Source organism: Loxodonta africana, chromosome X (assembly GCF_030014295.1).
Source record: "Loxodonta africana isolate mLoxAfr1 chromosome X, mLoxAfr1.hap2, whole genome shotgun sequence".
Lineage (NCBI taxonomy): Eukaryota > Metazoa > Chordata > Mammalia > Proboscidea > Elephantidae > Loxodonta > Loxodonta africana.
The window spans coordinates 16005777-16028571 of NC_087369.1; the positions used below are offsets into that span (position 1 = coordinate 16005777).

Here is a 22795-nt window from a genome sequence, read left to right on the forward strand (position 1 = left end):
CTGTGGTTTTCCTCCTTGTGTATGTAACTTTCCAGGACATTAACATTCGTCAGAGTTTGCTCTTCAGGCAATGGCACAGAGAAGGAAATACCAAAAAGGTGGCTCAAGGCATTGTGAGCACTACACTTCCTTCCATCATTTACTGTATCCTCTAGGCTCAGAAAACAATCTCTATAACTCCATTAGTTCATCATTCTGAGTCTCATTTTCCTTATTCATAAAATGATACTGAACCAGAAGATAAGATGACGTCTGGGTTTCCTTCTAGCTCTACCATATTATAAGTCTGTAGCTCAAAATGTTCTCGCTCTCCTTCCCAAACCACAAAACTAGTTCCAGATGAGTAAATAAGAGTGGGTCCTCCTAGTTCCTAAGGGCTTGGGAATCAGAAAGAAGGGATTCTGAATTTCAATTACTTTTGGATCTTTGAGCCCTTTAACCAAAATTAAACATCCAAATCCTGAGGAGACGATCTTAATTTTGGAGTGGGATAGGGAAGATTGACTGGACTACCTAAGTTTAAGAGTCAGTTTTAAAACATTCAACACATACTTTACACAATGACAAATACACAAACAACATGGGCCAAAAAGTCCTTGTTGAGAAATGACCCAATCACAAACTAGATCAGTTGTACCTTCCAATCTAATGAGCAGGAGTATCCATGAGATATTATTTTAGAATATGCTCATGAATTATGGGTTTATATACTTGTAGACAATCATATAAAGATGGTTGGCTGGGACAACAATGGACTGTATATGTAGACTAAAGGAAATCGCATGGAAGATTTGCGCCAGCAGAGTTCAGCATTAGTCTATTACTCATTACATGAATTTTCTTGTGGCGGGAAGCCAAAGGAAAGTCATAGGCCCTTGTAAGGCTACTCAACTTCTGTTGGCATTGGCTTCTACTTGGTCCATGTTGCTGCTTTTGAAAAGCTCCCTAAATGGCATTAATTCCAAAATAAGCACACATAATATCACCATGGCTCTTATGAGACACGTGAATTACTTTAGCGCATTCTCATAGCATATAATTTGAAGGAAAGCAACTCCATTTTGAAATTGTAACAATGTGTCCATCTGCAAAGCCTGGCAGTCTCTCCAACAAGTCTTTCCTTCCTTGCTTGTGACATTTAAAATTACTAACCAATATCTGTACTGAAGAGAATGTAACGTTTATCATTAGGCGGTCATTGAAAGACAATTAAGGAGGTACATAATTACTTGCAGTTCCACACATGACATGCTCTCAAAGCAAGGCCATCACCATATCTCATCGATCCATTCTTTCGATAGACAATAGAAGAAATGTTTTATTTGCATTTCATTTTAGTAGGGATGTTTTGCTAACTTGAATAGTCAAGTGAAGAATAGAAAGCAATAAATGAGTGAAGGGATGAGTTAAATACAGAATGCTATGGGGGTGGGGCAGATGGCAGGTCTGAGGGTCAGGAAGACTTGAATTCAAATACAGACTTATTAAATCACCATGAGAAGTTCTTTAACCTTTCTTTGTTCTGCAGTTTTTCTCAGTTCCAGATTCATACTGAGTGTTCAATGAATGTCAATATTTTTAATCACTCCTGAGTTGGCTGTAGGATAACAGGGAGGAAATGGGGAGAGACAGTTCTCCCCAAACTCCCTAACCCATCCACATGGACATTTTCTTACCCAGTACTTGTAAGTACTCCACTCATGTCCCACGCTTAGTCTCAAACAGATGGATGCTCTCCTGGCTTTAGGTTTCCTCCCTTTGGAAGGCACATAGCTCATAATGGAAGCGATGGTTGCAACTCCTTTCAGATAATGGCTTGGCTGATGCTGGGCCTCCCCTTTAAGGCCTTGTTAAGAGAATTGTACTTGGTTTCAAAGTGCTATCCAATCAAGGATGGACCATCCTACCATCTGGCCAGGACTTGATTCTCTCCCCATTCTTTGCCACTAGAAACAGTGTCTAGAGCTACTCTCCCCCAGAGCTATCACAATGGAAGTTTTCATGTAGCAAGATACCACCAAAGTCACACAATTTTGTTCTTAGAGATCAGTAGGTACAAAGTTACTTTGGCTTTCTTAAAACCATATTTGCTGTTCACAAGCATGCAAAGAGGGAACACTACCAAAAGTAAGAAATCTGAACAAGACATTAAGAAATTTTCTATACAGTGCCTTTCTCTCTTTCTTCACCACAGTGCTACCACTAAATATTTGTGAGCTTAGACACACAGTGGCAATGGACAAGTCCTCATTACTATTATGTACAGGCTAATAACAATTTATCTTCATGAACGTCTGAGTGTATAAATAAATGCTAGATGTGAAATGGCTTTGAAACTTAAAATGTAACCAAAATTTAGGTGGTATTGATTATTTGACTCTTTGGTAATTTGAGCTCCTCTTCCTGGTGGTGTTCAGTTTAGCCCTCTCCTATTCAATATCTTCATAACATTTTCATTCAGGAAATAACAAAGTATTTGGAAAAGTTTTAGCTGCAGATCTGTCAGTAGCTTTCCAAGTTGAATCCAGTCCACATTTGGACTTAATTAACATGGACCAACCATTTGAGCACATATTTTCTGAAGGGACTCTACACAGATGGGAGCAGATACTGTATTTTTGTCCTCCCCAACTAGTATTGCTCAATACATATTGGTATTTTCTGTGATGCTTTTACGTTTGGTAAACATGGACCTTCCCAGTTAGCCACTGGGATGTTAATCAGGGGAGAGGAGTAGAGCAGCTGATGAGCCAAGCAGCATGGCTATTCACCTCTTCCAGAGTCCCAAGTTCAATGGGGAGAAATGGGGTATTTTGCTTATTTGGAATTAACTCAGAGGTGGGAGTCTAATCTTCTAGCCTAGGACCAACCTGGGGTTTAGGTTCAACCTTAACCAATATTGAAAAAATGATTTATCTCTGGTGTCCCAGGCATACTCTCTGAGCCCTATATTAGCCCAATTTTCCATTCAGATTCAATCTTCCCTTTATACTCCCAATACCAAAGCCTGTTTTGGGGGATGCGCGTAGGGAATCTGGGAATCTATCAACTCATTTACACAAAGAAGGAAATGACTAGTACTTGAAGTACTATTCTCTCTATAATTTGCATCTGAAAAGTCACTGGTACCTTTAGCTAAGGTCTATTAGTTGATTATACAAAGCAATGAAGGGTTGGAAGGTGTTTGAGAAAAGCACTGCATTGGCACCATGAATTTCTCAACCTTTGCTTATGTGGAAAGTCTTCCCAGGTGCAGCCAGGGCTGGAGTGAGCAGGACCTCCTCCATGCTTTACAAGATGAGTGAATTCAAAGCAGCCATTTTCATTACACAATTTTCAGAAATGATGAATTAAACAATTTCAATCCTTGCCTGCCTAGCCAAACCTGGACCAATTATTTTTGTTCTGTGTGAAGCAAGACTCTTGTGTGGGTGCCTGGAGTTTTGATGCAGGAACATCAAGTAATTAGTATAAGGCATGCTTCCCTGATAGACCCAAAGCCATCAGTATCTAGGGCTGTAAGAATAGGTTATCTGGTCAACCCAATCAGTGTGCATGCTCTTCTAGGCCCCAAGAGAGTAATTAAAAGCTCTTTACTTGATTTGGTTCAGGTATGTCTGATTTACATTATCTGAAAATATTCTTTAAATGTGATTTTGGAAATGACTTTTAAAAATTAAAGAATAAATCCCAGGGCTTCTAACCTGTTCATTCAGGTTTGAACTCCCGCTGAGAATTTGCATTTTCTAACAATTCCCAGGAAGTTATACATAAGAATCACCTAGGGATCTTGTTAAAACGTAGATTTTGATCCAGTATATCTGGGGTTGGAAATGCAAATTCTCAGCAGGGAGCCTGTTAGGAAAGCAAGTTATCAGCAAGGGGTTTGAACCAGAAGGAACCCTGTTTGGAAAAAAAAAAGTGTTTGAAGCCCTGATAAATTCACTACTGGGATATGTTCCATGAACCCAGATACATATTTAACTCTGACATTAAACTGTGATCTCCTCCAAGAGAAAAATGGTCTTATATCAAGTGTCTGGTGCATGGTAGGTGCTCAATAAATGTTTGCCAAAAAATTGCTTAATGGATGTACTAGGTTACGAGTCAGGTGAAGTCCTGTTTAACACCAATCCCTCCTCACTAAAGACCAGAGCTGGTCCTCTCCTGTGCTCCATCCTTCTCCCTGACCAGTATCATGAGCTTTCACAAAGTTTAAGTTGAGATTCACCCAATGCATTTTGCAACTATTTCCCCAACTTCTTTTGAGATTTCTTGTGGCTGATTTTCCAGCCAAAGACTAGAGACAGTGCCCTAATACAGACCCACCATCTCGAGTATAATTCCACTCCCTACTCTTGCCCATGAAAGCAGCAGTCAAGAAATCAAATGACATATTGCATTGGGAAAATCTGCTGCAAAAGACCTCTTTAAAGTCTTAAAAAGCAAAGGTGTCACTTTAAGGACTAAGGTGCACCTGACCCAAGCCATGGTGTTTTCAAATCACCTCATATGCATGTGAAACCTGAACAGCGATTAAGGAAGACCAAAGAAGAATTGACATCTTTGAATTATGGTGTTGACGAAGAATACTGAATATACCATGGACTGCCAAAAGAACAAACAAACCTGTCTTGGAAGACGTACAGCCAGAATGCTCCTCAGAGGCAAGGATGGCGAGACTTCATCTCACATACTTTGGACATGTTATCAGGAGGGACCAGTCCCCAGAGAAGGACATCATGCATGGTAAAGTAGAGGGTCTGCAAAAGAGAGGAAGATCCTCAACGAGATAGATTGACATAGTGACTGCAACAATGGGCTCAAGCATAACAATTGTGAGGATGGCACAGGACTGGGCAGTGTTTTGTTCTGTTGTACAAAGGGTCTCTATGAGTGGGAACTGACTTGATGGCACATAACAACTCTTAGTCTTTGCACATTTGCATGCTTAATAGGCATGCTGGTCTTAGATTCTTTTTGGCTACACCTGGAAACTGTCCTCCCACCCCTCTTAGCTGTTCTCCCAGTCTTCTGCCTACACCTGCTGTATTCCTGGTTGGCTGTGGTTACTTGGCTTGGCTTCACTCTCCTGACTTTACCAGGGTGCCTCTCCATTCTGATGACCCTTCCTCCCTTGTCTCACTACCCCTGGTCTATTCACTTAGCAGCCTAATTGGGGCTAATTTTTCTGCCCTGGTTTTGAGTGGGAAGTAATATTTCCCTGATAGACTGTTGCTGTTACTGAAAAATATTAGATGCCTTCCTCAATCCTCTTTCCTATTTCCCTTTCAAAACTGTCTCCTTTTAATCTATCATGTTGGCAGTAATTAAAGTTACCCCTTGGGAGATGCTGAAGTAGCACTTCTTAAAATGTGCTCCAGGACATCAGTATCACCTAGGCTGCTTATCAAGAGGGCCTGAGAATCTGCATTCTTACCAAGCCCCTCAGATGATAGCTATGCCCACCAGAGTTTGAAAACCACTGTGCCTGTGGATGTCTTGATCAGACAACCAGCCTGGAAGTGTCTTTAATCCACCGATTCCTAACTCTTCCCTTCCTCTCTCCATGCGTGGGTTGTATTAATGATGCACTTTTAACTTGAATTCTAACTTGGCCCCAGGCTAATTTCACTTAAGGTCTAGCTGGGTTAAGATGACACTTTTGTTCAATACTTGATGCGTCCTGTCAAATTTCCCCGACATTAGAATGTCACATGGTTCAGAAATTTCAATATGTTACTGGAGGAGAAGATTCAATAGGCCTACATTGCAGAGTAAGGCGGTCCTTATGTTCACTGGGAAACAGTGGCTGTGTTTAGGATATCAGTGTGAGAAAGTCCTATGGGGGCAATAAATATCTCACCTATCTGCCCCGATTGCGAGAAAGTTCCTTATTTAAGAAGCATTAGTGCTTTATTGCTGGTGCTTGAGGCCTCCATCATATCCAAGAGGGAAAATCCACCTATAAAAGAAAATTCTTTAAGCTAGTAGCTTTCACTTACAGTTTAGAATCATAAAAATTTAGAGCAGGGAAGGGGTGTGATGGGGGATGAGGCCCAGAGATTTAGCCAAGGTCAAACAGCCCTTGATAGGTAAGTCGAGTCTACCACCCAGGTCCTGGGATCCCCAATCAATCATGCTTTCATTCTGCCAGGCTGTCTGGGGAGTCTGGAAGAATTTCCTCCTTCTATCTGATCTGGTTTTTAAAAGGAGGGGTCATGAGAAGTCTGGATGCCTGAAGAAAAATGAAAGAGGTTATCAGAGCAGGTACAAGGCAACTGACGTGTCAAAGACCAGCTCTGCTGGTTTCCCAGACAAAAGAAAGAGGATTATGCGTTGGTAACAGATTATTTTTCTAAGGAGAAAATGTGGGAGAGTGGGAAATAATCTATAGACTTTGAGGTCAGGTAAAGTTGGGATCAAATCTAACTTTGGTCATTTACTAGTTTTGTGCCTTTGGGGGAATGGCTTAACCCTCTCTGAGCTTCAATTTGCTTATCTCAACAAAGGAGATAATGCCATCTGCCTTGTATGATGGTCCTCAAGATTGTAAAAGAATTAAAGTGCTTGACCCTAACACCACAGGTTCTATCTCCTCTGATATATCTGCATAACACCGAGTGTAGTGTGCTACACAGAGTGTGCTAAACATGGCCCCCAACAGAGAAGCAACAGCAATATACCCAGGACTGTCTTGCTTCTTCTGAAAAACACTTTCTCTCTGAACAAGATAGACTATTTAACTGTTAGAATTAACACTCAAAATAGTATATTGGTAATCTTTGTTTTAGACAAGCAGATTGCTCATTAAAATTTGTATTTCTACCTGAAAATTCATTTTCTTTTCAAATGGCTTCTTTTTCCCCCTCAAGGATATTTCACTGGGAATGGGCTCCCAGTTCTGAGTTCCTTATGAATCTATGGTGGGTTTATGAACCAAGGAGCCTTCTGTCCACTGTAACATAATGTTAAATGACTAATTTGCATCCTTCCAGCAACAGGAGAGCAGCCTGGCTGTGGGCCCAACTGCCTGATCAATGCCTGAAGACAGGTGGACCAGGCTCCTTGGCTTTCCTTCAGCGTGATTCGCCTTATTTTTGGTGGGAATTGGCTAGCAACTTGTGGAGGGGGCCAGGCAACCTTTGCTGGCTTCCATCACCAGTCTTGTAATTTGGCAACACCCTATGGGCTCTGATGACCAGCCTTCTCCCTTCTGAATCCTTCATCCTTTCCATCTATTTCCACAGAATATTGTTGTTATTAGCTGCTGCCAACTTATGGCAACCCATGTACAACAGAATGAAACATTACCTGGTCCAGCACCATCCCCATGATTGCTTGAAGATTGGACCGTTGTGATCCATAGGGTTTTTACTGGCTGATTTTTGGAAGTAGATCACTAAGCCTTTCTTCCTAGTTTGCCTTAGTCTGGAAGCTCTCCTGAAGAATGTACAGCATTTATAGCAACATGCAAGCCTTCACTGATAGACAAGTGGTAGCTGCACATTGGCCAGGAACTAAACCTGGGTTTTCCTCATGAAAGGCAAGAATTCTACCACTGAACCACCACTGTCCTCATTTTCATAGAATAAAAGCCTGAAATTCTTCCACAGAGTTTTAAGCTTAGGTTAGGACACTGATTCATTCATTTGCTCAACACGTATTTATTGACTACCTACCCTGTGCCAGGTACGGTTGTAGATGTTAACAAGATAGAATCTCAGCCTTTTTGTATTGCAAGTAGGGGAGAAAGATACAAAACAAATAGAAAAAATACTCCTCGATTAAAAAAAACTTTATGCAACTGAAACCGTTTACGCTGTCTACATTTATCAGTCATTTATACTTTAAGTGAGGAATAAACCCAAGAGCTGGTTTGATGAACAAGGCATACTACATAGGAGAGTAGTAGGCAGGGAAAGGGCAGGAAAGGAGAGATTTTAGAAGACGGACTTCCTGTGGTTCGATTTGTTCTTTTGCCTTCAGAATCGAAATGTTTGCTCAGCCAGCTCGCTCTCACTCTCAGAAAGGAAGCAGGGCCTCTGCAAGTGAACTTTATTCCTTCCCTGTGCAAACAGGAGCAGGGACCTGACCACACTGACAGTGGGGGAGGTGCCACCAGGCTGTAGGAAATCAGTTCTTTCACAACAATCAAAAGGAAGCTGGGCAGCTGCAGTTCACTGCCTTCAGGTGCAATAGCGCCTTAATATTTCAGACTGTGGAGAAGAGGAGAGCAAAGCCGATATGCTGGAGGGAGTCTGCCAGGGACGAGTCAAAGTTTCCAGGCCTGTTTGGGAGGCTAGTGGGTTTCCAATTAAAATAGCTGTCTTGGTCTCCTGCGGCTGCCATCACAAAACACCACAAAGTGAGTGTCTTTAAAGAACAGAAATGTATTTTCTCACAGTTCTGGGGGCTATAAGTACAGATTCAGGGTGCCAGCCGGGTGGATTCCTTTTGCACACTTGGAGAGAAGAGCTGTTCCTTGCCTCTTTCTGGTGGCTGGTGGCCACCTTTGGTGTTCCTTTGCTGATTATAGATGCATCTACCCCCGTAGTAACATGGCGTCTGTTTTCCCCCTAAGTATGACTCTGTTTCTCCGTCTGTTTTCCGCTCTTAGAAGACACTGCTCAGAAGTGATTAGGACTAGGACCCACCCTACTCTGGTCTGACCTCATTTGACCTAACTGATAACAAAAGAAAAACCCTATTTCCAAACAAGGTCACATTCACTGGCACAGAGTTTTAGGACATCAGCATATCTTTTCAGGGACACAGTCAATCCATAACAATACCCAGTGCTGTAAGACCCACAAAAATAGGTGGAAACCCAGAGTCAAGTAGATAAAAGCTGTTCACATTTAGCATATCAGTGTGTGTATCAGCCTGATTTGATGCAATTTCTGCATCTCTGTATAAAATAATATTTAGTTCTTTTTTTCCGAACTCATGTTTTTATAATTGCAAGATATGTTTTTAAAAAAAATAAAGTCAAAACAGTGGTGACTTTTCGGGGTTCTTGACTTTGAAAAGAGCATAACGGAATGTTCTGGAGTGATGGGAATATTCTAAATCTGAATCTGGGGGTGCTTGTTACATGGGTGGGTACAGATGTAAACAGTCATCACACTGTCACTTAAGATATGTGCAATTTTTACTGCATTTAATAAATACCTCAACACAAAAAGGAAGAAGGAAAAAAGTAAGCAAAGGCCTGCAGGTGCATGGCAAGCTAGATGTCATAAATTAGGGGCTGTGCAGAGCATGCAGGGGCTGGTTAGATCTTTACAATCTCCTCCCATTTGCTCGACTGATGACATAGTTTAATGAACTGCAGTGCTGTTAGCTTTACTCCTTGTTATTAGCACCCATCAGGTTCCAGTACAAAACCTATCTAGAGAGGAAATTAGAAAAACAAATAAGGAAGAAAGAAAATACATGCTGAGTTCTCAGCTGAGACAAGATTCAGAGATAGTTTCACACTCCTTGGCAATTTCTCAGTGGGGTCTTCCAAAAGGCTGTTAATAGTTTTGACCCCAAGAATTCTGGGTGTCCATAGCATTGTTAGATCTGCCTGGAAGGCAGAAATAATTGTGTGTGAGTCCTCTTCTCTCTGAATAAATGTGAAGGGTTCATTTCACAAAAGAATCAAATTCAGTAAAACTATGACTAAGAATTATCAAACAATATCATTAATATCACACTCGAATAACATTTTGCTGAAGATAATTCAAACGCAGTTGCAGCAGTACATCTACAGGGAACTGCCAGAAATTCAGTCTGGATTCAGAAGAGGACGTGGAACCAGGGATATCATTGCTAAAGTCAGATGGATCCTGGCTGAAAACAGAGAATACCAGAAAGATGTTTACCTGTGTTTTATTGACTATGCAAAGGCATTTGACTGTGTGGATCATAACAAATTATGGACAACATTGCGAAGAATGGGAATTCCAGAACACTTAATTGTGCTCATGAGGAACCTTTACATAGATCAAGAGGCAGTTGTTCAAACAGAACAAGGGGATACTGATTGGTTTAAAGTCAGGAAAGGTGTGCATCAGGGTTGTATTCTTTCACCATACCTATTTAATCCATATGCTGAACAAATAATCCGAGAAGCTGGACTATATGAAGAAGAACAGGGCATCAGGATTGGAGGAAGACTCATTAACAACCTGCGTTATGCAGATGACACAACCTTGCTTGATGAAAGTGAAGAGGACTTGAAGCCCTTACTAATGAAGATCAAAGACCACAGCCTTCAGTATGGATTACACCTCAACATAAAGAAAACAAAAATCCACACAACTGGGCCAATGAGCAACATCATGATAAACGGAGAAAAGATTGAAGTTGTTAAGGATTTCATTTCACTTGGATCCACAATCAACACCCATGGAAACAGCAGTCAAGAAATCAAATAATGGGGAACTCAAGGTTGAGAAGGGGAGAGTGTTGATGTGTCATGGGGTTGGCAGCCAATGTCACAAAACAATGTGTGTATTCATTGCTTAATGAAAAACTAATTTGTTCTGTAAACTTTCATCTAAAGCACAAGAAGAAAAAAATCAAATGACATATGGCATTGGACAAATCTGCTGCAAAAGACCTCTTTAAAATGTTGAAAAGCAAAGATGTCACTTTGAGGACTAAGGCGTGCCTGACCCATGCCATGGTATTTTCCATCGCCTCATTTGCATGCAAAAGCCGTAGAATGAATAAGACCAAAAAAGAATGGATGCCTTTGAATTATAGTGTTGTTGAAGAATATTGGATATACCATGAACTGCCAGAAGAATGAACAAATCTGCCTTGGAAGAAGTACAGCCAGAGTGCTCCTTAGAAGTAATGATGGTGAGACTTTGTCTCATGTACTTTGGACACGTTATCATGAAGGACCAGTCCCTGGAGAAGGACATCATGCTTGGTAAAGTAGAGGGTCAGAGAAAAAGAGGAAGACCTTCGGTGAGATGGATTGACACAGTGGCTGCAGCAATGGGCTCAAGCATAGCAACGATTGTGAGGGTGGCACAGGACCGGGCTGTGTTTTGTTCTGTTGTACGTAGGGTTGCTATGGGTTGGAACTGACTTGACGGCACCTAACAACAACAACAACATGATTAAGAATATTAAAGTTGGGTTGTTTCCAATTGTAAACAACATACAGTTGAGTTCTATGTTACATGTTCTTTTAAACTGTATTCATTTCCAATATTGTTATATTCTAATTTATTGAACCAATAAGTTTATAAAAAGTAAACTGTTTAAAATCATGATGAAATTTCCAGATTTTCTGGCTCTGATTCACTTAAACAAATTATCCACATGCCCTATAATTATTTTTTTATGACGAAAATAGTTCCTCTTTAAAAAATAGAAAAGAATAAATAGATTCTCATGATGCCAATAACAATGTTAAACTCATGAGTTCTCTTGCATCATCATGCCAATAACAATGTTAAACTCGTGAGTTCTCTTGAGGTTGTTCTCCCTTTACTAAAATGTCATATTTTTGTTATTATTACTAGAGATTTTCACTTTGGTTCTTTTACTTTTTCCTTACTTTAAAGAGTTTATGGCATTAAACTCAATAAAATTGTGTTTTCCAAAAGAAAGTCATCACGCTGGAGAAAGAGATGTGTGTGTGTGTGTGTGTGTGTGTGTGTGTAGTCTACAATTAACAGAAAGAGTGTATCTCAGTCTAACATGTTATTTTTAAGTCATTTGTTGGAACTCAAAATCATTTTTTTTCCTTTTAGAAACATGGTGTTTAGGTTCTCAGAATAGCCCACAGAAACTAATTTATTTAGCACTGAAGGTGAAATACTGTATGTTTATGGCAACATTTCAATTTTACCTTTTGCCAATTTTTGAAGAAAGAACACATTTAATTTATAAAGATGGCAAAGCTGATGAATTTTTTTATGGACATTTTCATATAACCTTTATGGGTGGTTCAAACAGTTAAACACTAGCCAAAAGGTTGGAGGTTCACACACCCAGAGGTGACTCGGAAGACGGGACTGACAATCTACTTCTGAAAGATCACAGCCTTGAAAACCCTATGGAGGAGCTCTATTCTGCATACATGGAGTGGCCATGAGTTGGAATGGACTCAACGGCAACTAATGACAACATACTTGTCAATACAGATAATGAAGAATAAAGAATAAACACAAAATACTAATCCCACAAAACAGGAATATCTAGTTTTAATGTAAAACCAAAAACCCAAACCCGTTGCCATCGAACCAATTCCAACTCATAGCAACCCTACAGGACAGAGTAGAACTGTCCCATAGGGTTTCCAAGGAGCGGCTGGTGAATTCAAACTGCCGGCCTTTTGGTTAGCAGTATAAGGATGTGTCTATTTCCAAGATTAAAAATACATTTCTGTGTAATTGAGATCACACGGCACATAGTTCTGAACCTTGTTTTTTCTCAATCATTGTTATATTTTGATGGTTTTGAAGATTGCCAGCATGGATTCTATGTCTAATCTCACTTCAAATCCCCCAAGTGTCCTTTCTTTAAAATAAGTGTGCTCTAAGTATACTTTTTTACCAGCCACAATTTGTGTTTTGTTTTGGTTTGTATATAATGCATAAAATGAAGCAGAGAGAGGAAAGACAAGGGAACTGGGAGGAAGAGTGAGGATGAGTAAAGGGGAACTTAGGTAACAGTGCAAGAGTCAGAAAGATCTTTGGATATAAAGATATTTGAGATACGATGGACAGAATTTGGGGCAGTGCACTCTAGAATGACAGGAATTCTAGTACTAAACCTAAATAGGCATATACATCATCTTACCCTACCTCATCAGCTGATTGATGAGGAAACAAATGTTTAGTGAGTTTGAGGTCTTGCTTGGGAATAGAGATAGTCTGAGGCAATACTGAGAAGGGGACTCATCTACAGATTCTCAGTCCTGATTTCCTTCCTTTAATCTCTGGGGTATAGAAAAATTGAAAAGCAAGAGGTCTGCACGATTCCCCTGAAGGCTAAGAAGGGAAATGGTGGAAAAGAGATGGTGGCTCAGTCAGTGTCCCGATATAAGGCTTGGTTGTCGCTGACTGAAGTTCAGAGAAGTTAAGAGAAAAGGGGAGCATAGTAGGCCCTCTTGGATGCAGAGAGATGAAGACCATGTACAAACCACTGTCCTTAAGTGAGTTTTTCTAGCTCAAGGAGTACTTGCTCCAGGATTGTCAAAACTCCAGAATGATGCCACAATATATTGTTAACCCATTCATATAGATTAGCAAATAAAGAGACTGTGGAGTTAAGAATTTGCCCATTTGTTGGAAGGAAAACCAATGCTTATCACAATCAGTTATGCTTATCACATCATTTGTATTGTCCTTGAAGCAAAGCCCACCTGGTGGTGGTGTGGTTACTGGGTGTTGTTGAGTCAATTCTGTCTCATAGAGATCCAAAGGACAGAGTAGAACTGCCCCACAGGGTTTCCTAGGCTGTTATCTTTACAGGAGCAGATTGCCAGGTCTTTTCTCCCATGGAGCCGCTGGTGGGTTTGACCCGCCGACCTTTCAGTTAGCAGCCGAGCGGTTACCCATAGCGCCACAGGGCTCCTAAAAGCCCATCTATTCAAGGTATAATTCTAAACAGTATGAACCGCATATCACTTCAACATCAGTGTGGCTAAGAGCCCACCATTCTCGTTATACCATTTCTTTGTGGTCTTTTTGATTCTGGAAAAGAAATCGAGACCAGTGCCATTGAGGGAAGAGGGTAGGGGCTGGAGAGGCTGGCAGATGTCAAACAGAGAGTAAGGGGTTGTGGGAAATTATACGTTACTTTTATAATTTCAATTTACCAACAACAACTCTTCATTTGGAAAACATTGCCCTGAGTGACAGCTTAGATTTCATTACTTGCATCAGTGTCACTTTGCTTAATGCCAAATGTATTTTTTTTTAGTTTGTTTCTCAAAAAATTAGACCTCACAGGTTTAAAACATTTTTTTTCTTTGCTAAGACTCACCTTAACCTTATCCTGCCCCATGGACTTGAAGAACTTTCCAATGGATGTCCAGACCTGTACAATGCAGCTGGAGAGTTGTAAGTAACCACTGTTGAAATGACTGCCTGCTTGTTCTGACCTATGATCTGGTTCTTTTAGCGTGTCATTAAGGAGCCTAGATCCGTGAGACTCATTCTCTGCCTCCTTACCAATCCCCAAGGTCCTAGTGGAAGGACAAGTAAACATGCTTGTGAGCGTCTCATACTAGAAACTCCTCATCAACAGCGCATAGACAACCTTTCCAAGTACAGTGCCAAACATCTTGCCCTTCCTCAAACCAAGTGCCTGATTTAGTAAGCTTTTCTTTGAAAATAAAAATGGTTCCTGGGAAAATTAAGATTATCAGTCATTCAACATCTATAATGAATCACTCTTTAATCGGAAAATTGCATTTATTTTTATCTTGTGCCCATATAGACCATCATCCCCAAAGGAATTTTGGCAGGAAGGGATGCTTTGAGACTAAGGCACAGATGCCTTAGCTGAGAGGAATGTGAGAACAAGGGGCATGAGAAGAGGTAGCATAAGAGGCATCTCCCTTGGATGCACAATGGATACACAAAGGTGTGGGGAAGGAAAAAGAGAGAACTGTCACCTACATTGCCTCCCTCCTGACCTAGTCCTGATGCCAGTGCAATCTTTGACACCCATCCTAAATTGCTGATGCCTCCAAGATAACAGAGTTTTCAGTAAGAGACATGAATTTTTTTCTGGCTTGCTCTGTCAGTTTCTCTGTTTGTAAAATGCAGAGAATACGAAATGCTCCTGACCTACAGGGATGTCAGGAGATTTAATGAGGCAGGAGCAAGGAAACACTTTTAAGTCCTTTGTTGAGAAAAAATAATAAATGTAAAAAGACACATCAACTTATTCAAAAAGAGGAGGTGACAGGGTTTTCTTCTGATCATTTCAAATCACTGTAGATTTCCCTTGAAACTTCCTACAGGAATAAACAAAATAATGAAACGTCTTTGTGTTAAGAAGTTGTCAGGGATAAAATGAGAATTTCTGATTTACAATAGGCTTTATGTATCCTTTTTTTCCTCCATTGTTCCTTTTCCTGAGAAGAAAATTGAAAAAAAAATTTTTTTTCTTACATAATGATTCCTTCTTTGTATCTTCTCTACTGCCCCAAATTATCCCTTGCCTCAACCCAATTTTTTTTTTCACTCCGATTAATAAATACACTTGGTCCTAAAAATAATGAAATCAAAGAAGGAGCAATGTGCTTCCTGCTAACTTTGGATGTGAAGGACGGGAATTACTGCCTACTTTTTTTTAACCCCAATACTACCTCCTCCTTTCTCTACCTCTTTTACTTTTTTCTGCCTGCCCTAGACTGGGGTTTCAGGATGGCTGACAAGGAGAATTATTGTGGTGGCCAGGGAGACACCCACCAGACAAGGACGTGGAGTGTTTGGTGATTTTGACCTTACATAATAGAGAATCTGTTTTCCTTTATATTAATAATTGTGATGAGCAGGCCTATTTAGCAAGGTACTAAGCACAAATGAATACGCTTTATCTGCATATTTCGTAACTTCCTCTTAGGCTACCTGCCCATAGTCTCCCACACTTGTTAGAGCAATTGGGGATTGACCATAAGGGCTTTTAACATAAGGTTTGTGAAAGCAAAGCTAACAGATCCTAGGAGAGAGGCCAAGTTTAAGATGGGAATGTTTTAGGCAGGCCCATGATGAATTCATTCTCATTAAAAACAAATGAACAAACAAAAGAATGCTTTTATTTGAAATGCTAAGACTGGTGCCATCAATTGGATTGCTTTATTGGATTGCCACAGACAGAAACTCTTGCAAATAAAGACAGTCTTCAAAAGATTTTAAATTTGTTTGTTTGTTCTTCAGAAATATTTACTGAATAAAGAGGCAAAAGAAAATAGACTTTATAGATTCCATTCCCTCATTATACAGAAAAAAAAAACACTCAGAAATAGCTTGATGTGTTCAATTACTTTAGCTCCAATGACATGTACTTGTCATGATGATTGTAGCTCTTTTATTAAGAATGTTCTTGAATTGATTGAGTATGTGTCTGCTTTAGTCGATTTCCCTGTGTATTTCTTTACATGGCTAGATTTTCAAGCTTTCTTGGATAGAGGCATTCATTTTTTCACTATGATTTGTTTACTCCAGTTGGGTACACAATGAATGACCTGATATTTGAGTGGTTAAGTGATGGTCCAGTGCAAGTTGCTGAAGGATTGACCCTGCCCCAGTTTATTCTGAAGGAAGAGAAGGAACTTGGTTACTGCACAAAGCACTACAACACCGGTAAGTTTTCCTTCAGCTGCTGACCCCAGAGGACTCCCTTTGTAGCTGAGGGTATATATCCCATCACCTGGACTGCTGCATCTTCTCCAAGCAAACTGAGTGACATGGCATGGACCTCGGCTTGGCTCAAAACAACCTCAACAGATTAGATGCCTGTGCTTCTGGCATAGGTCAGTGAGCACAACAGACAACAGATTCTCCAGAAGAGAGAGAAGGAGAGGTAATTGGGAGGGAATCTTTTGCTGTTCTCTTGCTGACCATCTGCTGTCCATGTAAGTTCAAGGAAAGACCTTTGCTGGAGGTACCCAGAAAGTACTCATACAGTGTTGCAAGTGGAAGAGATGGGGTTGGCTATTCTCTTGGTGAACCATCAACAGATGTACAGAATGCAAGAATTCTGGGTCATTCCTGGCATCCACACTGGACATTGGTTCCTTGGGTCAGTTTGCACCCTGCTTTAGTGGAAGAGAGGAACAATAACATAGGTCCTCATAAACCCAGAAAAAGCATTGCTGTGCTCTCCAGTTCTGGAAGGTTATAGGAGTTTGGGTGAAAATCAGCTGGAGGTAATGCAATCAAGCCATGATGGTTTGTCCAGGGAGTGCTGCAGGTAACATGCTGAGTAGAATGGTCCATGAACACTTGTTTCAGCAGTCAGTAGTGACTTCCTATGAAGTGACTGAGACTTGATTCCAGGGTGATCTTCCTGGCCAAGAAGAATCCAACCGTATCTTTTATAATTTAAAGCCAAACTACTTCTGGGGTTCTAACTCCAAGCCAGTTAAAGAGAAAGAAAAGTAAGATGGGGCAGGACCATCTTGCTCTTTATAGTCTGTTAAAAGTTTTAATATCTTTCTATGCACTCTATTTTATAGGCAAAGTAACACTGTAAACAGTGTCTAGGAATATTCTAAACGTCCTCAAGCAATTATCTAAAAGGCTAGAAAATTTTTACAATGACTAGATTATACACATGACTTTCGTAAAAGTATATTTTTCTCTTGCCTTTGATAACACAAAGATAGATACACAGTTACATACTTTGAGAGCCTTGTGTGAACTTCACTACTTAGAGGGAATGGTGTCAACTTTAAGATATATGTTACACATTAAATAGTGTATGTTTTATGTATATGCTATAGGTTATATATATTTTTTTACATAATACATATTATAACCCCATAAAATTTGAATATTTATGTTTGCTGATCAGTTTATAGTAGTATTGCAGATTCTGAAGCTCTGTCTAAAATAATCAAGCTGCAATAAGCACAGATTTTAATATTTACATATGTCACCTGGTTTTGGCTTAATGACTCTTCAGATCATTTGTTCTCACACCATCATTCTCATTACTGATTGAGTTGGAGAAGAGTTAGGTTGGTTATGTAGAGTGAGTGTTTTGTTCCATCTTCCAAATCCATCTGCAATATATATTTTTTTATTTTAAATAAAGTGGGATGCTGGAATGGAGAAGATAAACTCAAATTGGACTTTAAATTATCATTTCCTGCTTCCAGGAAAGTTTACCTGCATTGAAGTCAAGTTTCATCTGGAACGGCAGATGGGATATTATTTGATCCAGATGTACATACCCAGCCTGTTGATAGTCATTTTATCCTGGGTCTCCTTTTGGATAAACATGGATGCAGCCCCTGCCAGAGTCGCACTGGGCATCACCACGGTCTTAACCATGACCACACAGAGTTCAGGTTCCAGGGCATCTCTGCCAAAGGTAAGAAATTTCCTTGCTCAACAGCAAGTGAACTAAGAGGTTCACCAAGCATCTTGTGGGATGGAGAATTGTATAAGGACAGAAATGTCTGCCATCCTGCAGCACTGTTGGAGATAAAAACGCATTGAGAGAACAAAGAGCTGAGTGTGAGAGAATCAGGGCTCTGAGGCATTGGAGGCCCTTAAAATCAGATCAGTTGGGGGAAAGAGGAGTCGGAGTTGAGAGAGGAGAAATATGACCGGAGGCAGAAACAAGACTAAGGGATTCTGGTTAAGAACCCCTTGAGTGCTTTAACCTCATGTTTTTGATGACCCAAAAAAGCTTGCAGGAATTGGAATAAGATTGATGCAACTATGCTATATTGTAAAGTATTTATTGGTGAGGCTATTGTAATTCATGTGGTCAATGAAGTCATTTTGAATAATAAAATTTTGAATTAAGCTCCTGGAATTTACACAGAGAAGCCATGTCAGTGAGTGTGTACAGGAAATGAACATGTTGCCCTTAGAAAATTTTTGAACCTTGAACTATCCCCTGAAGTCATTTTCAAACTAAACAGTAGTTTATCTGAATTAGTAAAGAATGTTTCCTAGAACATTGCACTCTTCTAAAGAATTATCCATATGAGATCAAATTGACAACAGTAACTCTAAAGTATAGATGAGTAGTTTATGGGGCTGTGAGTCTAAGTCAATGGTGGTGAAATAATATGGGGAGAGGTAGCAAGAATGGTGACACAATGTGAAGAATGTAAACAATATAATCGAACTGTACATGTATAAATTGTTGAATGTGTGTATGATCTGCTGTTTATATTTTCACCAAAATTTTTTTTTTAAAAAAGAAATGAATGTGCAATATTAGGGTGAAGCAAATCACACATGATTCTTTGCTACACCTTAATTTCCCTTAACGGCTGGATATAGTACTAATTTCAAGTGACATAGTTACCTAGAGAAGGAACAGTGGAGTCACCCAAGAGCATGACAATTACTGGAACTGGGTACAATTGACAGAGAAGTGTGGGGTGGATATCAAGGACACATTTGTAGAACTCAAGTAATAATCCATAACCACTTTTATGTAGGACAGGCCTTTTGTGTTCACAAATATTGTTCAAGCAAATAATGATAAGTGCTCTGCTTGTAAAATTATACCCTGCTTTTTTTTTTTTGTAAAATGCCCCAGCACTGCAGAAGTGTGCCTATGTGTGCTGAGCCATTGATTTCATTCTTCCTGGTGTGTACCTTCAATTGAGCATTCAGTGTACATATCTCATATAGGTTGAGTAATCTCTCTAAACTGCAATTCCAGAAAATAATTGAGATGTAACCCCATATCTTTGCTGGCTTAAGTTCATGTTCAGTTGTGTTACATTTGACACGATGAGAAATATTAGCTCATGCCCCACATCATCTCCTATGTTTGGAAGATAAGATGACATATAAAGAGGTCTGTGGGTACAATGGAGATGGACTATTGTAAATACTGGTGCAATAGTTATGCAAAGTTATTGAGTTCCATGCATGAAACATAAATATTAGTTATTGTGTGCTAACAGAGAAAGGACTAGAACTGTCTCTGATACTTCTATTATTTTCTAGAATGACAAATGGTATACCGTATTTTATGCAAACAACATGTGCCTTCTATGTATGCCAATTGCACCCTCCTGCTACAAGATATTTTCATAAGTGCCACCACACTTTTTCATAGAAGGTGTGTGTTATTTGCATAAAAATATGATAATGTCCCTATGTCTAATTTCTAAGGTGCCTGGGTGGTGCAAACTATTTTCACTCAACTACCAACCAAAAGGTTGGTGGTTTGAATCCACCCAGCACTGCTGTGGAACAAAGGCCTGGTGATCTATTTCCGTAATATTCGACAAAAAAATATAAATGGAAATAGATCACCAGGGCTTTGGCCACTGAAAACCCTATGGAGTGCTGTTCTAGTCTGAAACACACGGGGTCACTATGAGTCAGAATCTCCTTGATGGCAACAGGTTTTTTTTGTTTGGTCTTATTTGGTCTTGTCAGAAATACTAACAGCTTTTTTTCAGCTACATAATCAGGTATCAGTTTTATCTAACAGAAATTCTAATCCGCTCTGTGCCTCTCCCCAAACAGGTTCATTTGCTTACTTGTCGTTAGTTATTAGTTAATGCCATCACTGCATGCCATGCCAGTAAACCACAGGATGCACAACATGTATTTTAAAATTTAATAGACAGTTAAATGAGCAGATCATTTCAAAACATAAGACATTTAGCCTCCAATCACACATTGCTATGAAAACAGTAGTCATTTATTTTCAAAAGAGGAGCTTGAGTTTTTATGAATTTGTTCTTCATCCGTATTAACTATTATAATTCTACATCAGCGGTCAAAACGATTGCTAAATAAATCGTCAGCAATCAGTGATCTTTGTACATAGAGGCAATGAGGAACTCAGAGAAACCAACAAAGGCTATAATAGAAAAATCATTTTATACTTGGTTTTGAACATAGAGTGGTTATGCTTTTGTCACCAGCGTGTTTATCTTCCTACATGTGCTGTTCTTAGGCTATTATTAAACATAGTTGGCTCTCAACTGACCGTGGGGAGATGTGACTCATATGGATGATGGTGAGAAACCAAAGTGGGATAAAAAGTGAGTCATGGAAAACAAAGAATTGATTGTACAATTACTTACACACGCACACACATATAAACACTCGTTTTAATTTATAAACACTACAATTCCTAAGCAGATACTTAAGCAGATACTCCACTGTTCTGATTACATAGTGGCTCCAGGGCCTATGCAGAGTAGGCACGCAAGTTGCGCTTTCAAAGAAAGACATGCTTGTTACAGTAAATATAAAAAGCGTCATTAATGTTAACTATCTGGTAATCAACTGTTGTTAACACTTTGGTGTATTTCCTTCCAGTCTTTTTTTCTATGCACATTTCTATGTACGCAAACTGAGATCAAACTTTTTATACACTTCTATAGTATGTGCTGTTTTCCACAGCATGAAAAATCTGTCATGAACACATTTTTAAAGGACTGAATAGTAGCCTATCTGATGTATTAATCATCATTTATTTTGCCATCTTGGACACATAGGATACTTTTTTGCTTTTTTAAGTATGCACATTATAAATATATTTGTATAAGTGTTTGTGTCTCACTGTGTTCTAGTATACATATGTATAGGTTTTTTTAATTTTTTTTTAACTCGCAATGGGAAAAATGACAGAAGGAATTGAGGATGGTTAGACAGAATGAGGGAAGATCGATGAGAAAAAACATGAGAGGATGTACGTTCCATGCAGACAGAGACTTTGTCTTGTACACCGTTGTTAACTTCGGCACCCAGAAGAGTATCTGATTTAGATTAAATGATCAATAAATTCTCATTAAATGGATAAATAAATAAATGAATGAATATCCATAAGACTATGTAGTAGGCAGAGCAGACTTAAAGTAGAATCAAGGCAAGGATGTCAATTTGAGGACCAAGGTGCACCTGACCCAAGCTATGGTATTTTCAATCGCCTCATATGCATACGAAAGCTGGACAATGAATAAAGAAGACCAAAGAAGAATTAATGCTTTTGAATTATGGTGTTGGTGAAGAATACTGAATATACCATGGAGTGCCAGAAGAATGAACAAATCTGTCTCGGAAGAAATACAGCCAGAATGGTATCCAGAGGCAAGGATAGGGAGACTTCACTCACTTATTTTGGACATGTCATCAAGGAAGACCAATTACTGAAAAAGGACATCATATTTGGTAAAGAAGAAGGTCAAGGAAAATGAGTGAAACCCTCAGTGAGATGGATTGACACAGTGGCTGTAACAATGGGCTCAAGCATAACAACAACTGTGAGGATGGCACAGGACTGGGCAGTGTTTTGTTCTGTTGTACATAGGGCTGCTATGAGCCAGAGCCAAGTCGAAAGCACTTAACAGCAACAATATATGGAAGAATCTCATAATATTAGACATACTGTAAAGAAAAGGAATTACTCTAAAGGAGTGGGTCCCCCTTTCCAGAGCTTCTCAAGCAGACTTTGGGGAGTTAAGAACATGTGCAAAAAGTGTAAACTTTGAAATATACCCACCAATTAGCACAACACCTGGCTCGTGATAGGTGCTCAGTATATAGTCGGTTAATGGATGAATGAACAATACTAAAAGGACTTGTAGTCAAGTGCTATTCCAGGTGTAATTTAATTGGCAGTTCATTCATCCAATCATTTATTCAACTAACATTTATTGAATGTCTCCTCTGTGCCATGCGTTGTGCTAGAGGCTGAGAATATCAAAGATAAATAGAGCACAGGGCCCATCTACCCTCAGGGAGCCCTAGTGGTACAGTGGTTAAGCACTAGGCTGGCAACCAAAATGTTGGCAGTTCAAACCCACCAGCCACCCCTCGGGGGAAAGATGTGGCAGTCTGCTTTCATAAAGATTTACAGCCTTGGAAACCCTATGGGAGCAGTTCTACTCTGTCTTATAGGGTTGCTGTGAGTTGGAATTGACTCAGTGGCAGTGGGTTTGGTGGGCTATCCACCCTCAGGGGCTTGTAATCTGGTAGGTCAGAAATAGACATTTGGAGGGGTGATTATTAAACAGTGTAGACTATACGGACTTACCAAGGAGGATGCCTAACCTATTAAATGGAGGAGGGTTGAAGGGAGGGAGGGAAAGAAGGAGGGTAAGAAGGAGCAG

At 39.7% G+C, this 22795-nt stretch overlaps 1 protein-coding gene across 3 annotated transcripts in view; it reads left to right on the forward strand.

Annotated features, from left to right (window-relative positions):
* The window catches only part of GLRA2 (glycine receptor alpha 2), a 203856-nt gene that overhangs the window by 59767 nt on the left and 121294 nt on the right, over positions 1-22795 (forward strand). For all 3 annotated transcript variants that reach the window (XM_003415982.4, XM_003415983.4, XM_010595778.3), the window contains exons 5-7: positions 13996-14078; positions 16194-16331; positions 17852-18066. In XM_003415982.4, coding sequence (XP_003416030.1) covers positions 13996-14078; positions 16194-16331; positions 17852-18066 — 436 coding nt within the window. The remainder of the gene's footprint in view (positions 1-13995; positions 14079-16193; positions 16332-17851; positions 18067-22795) is intronic.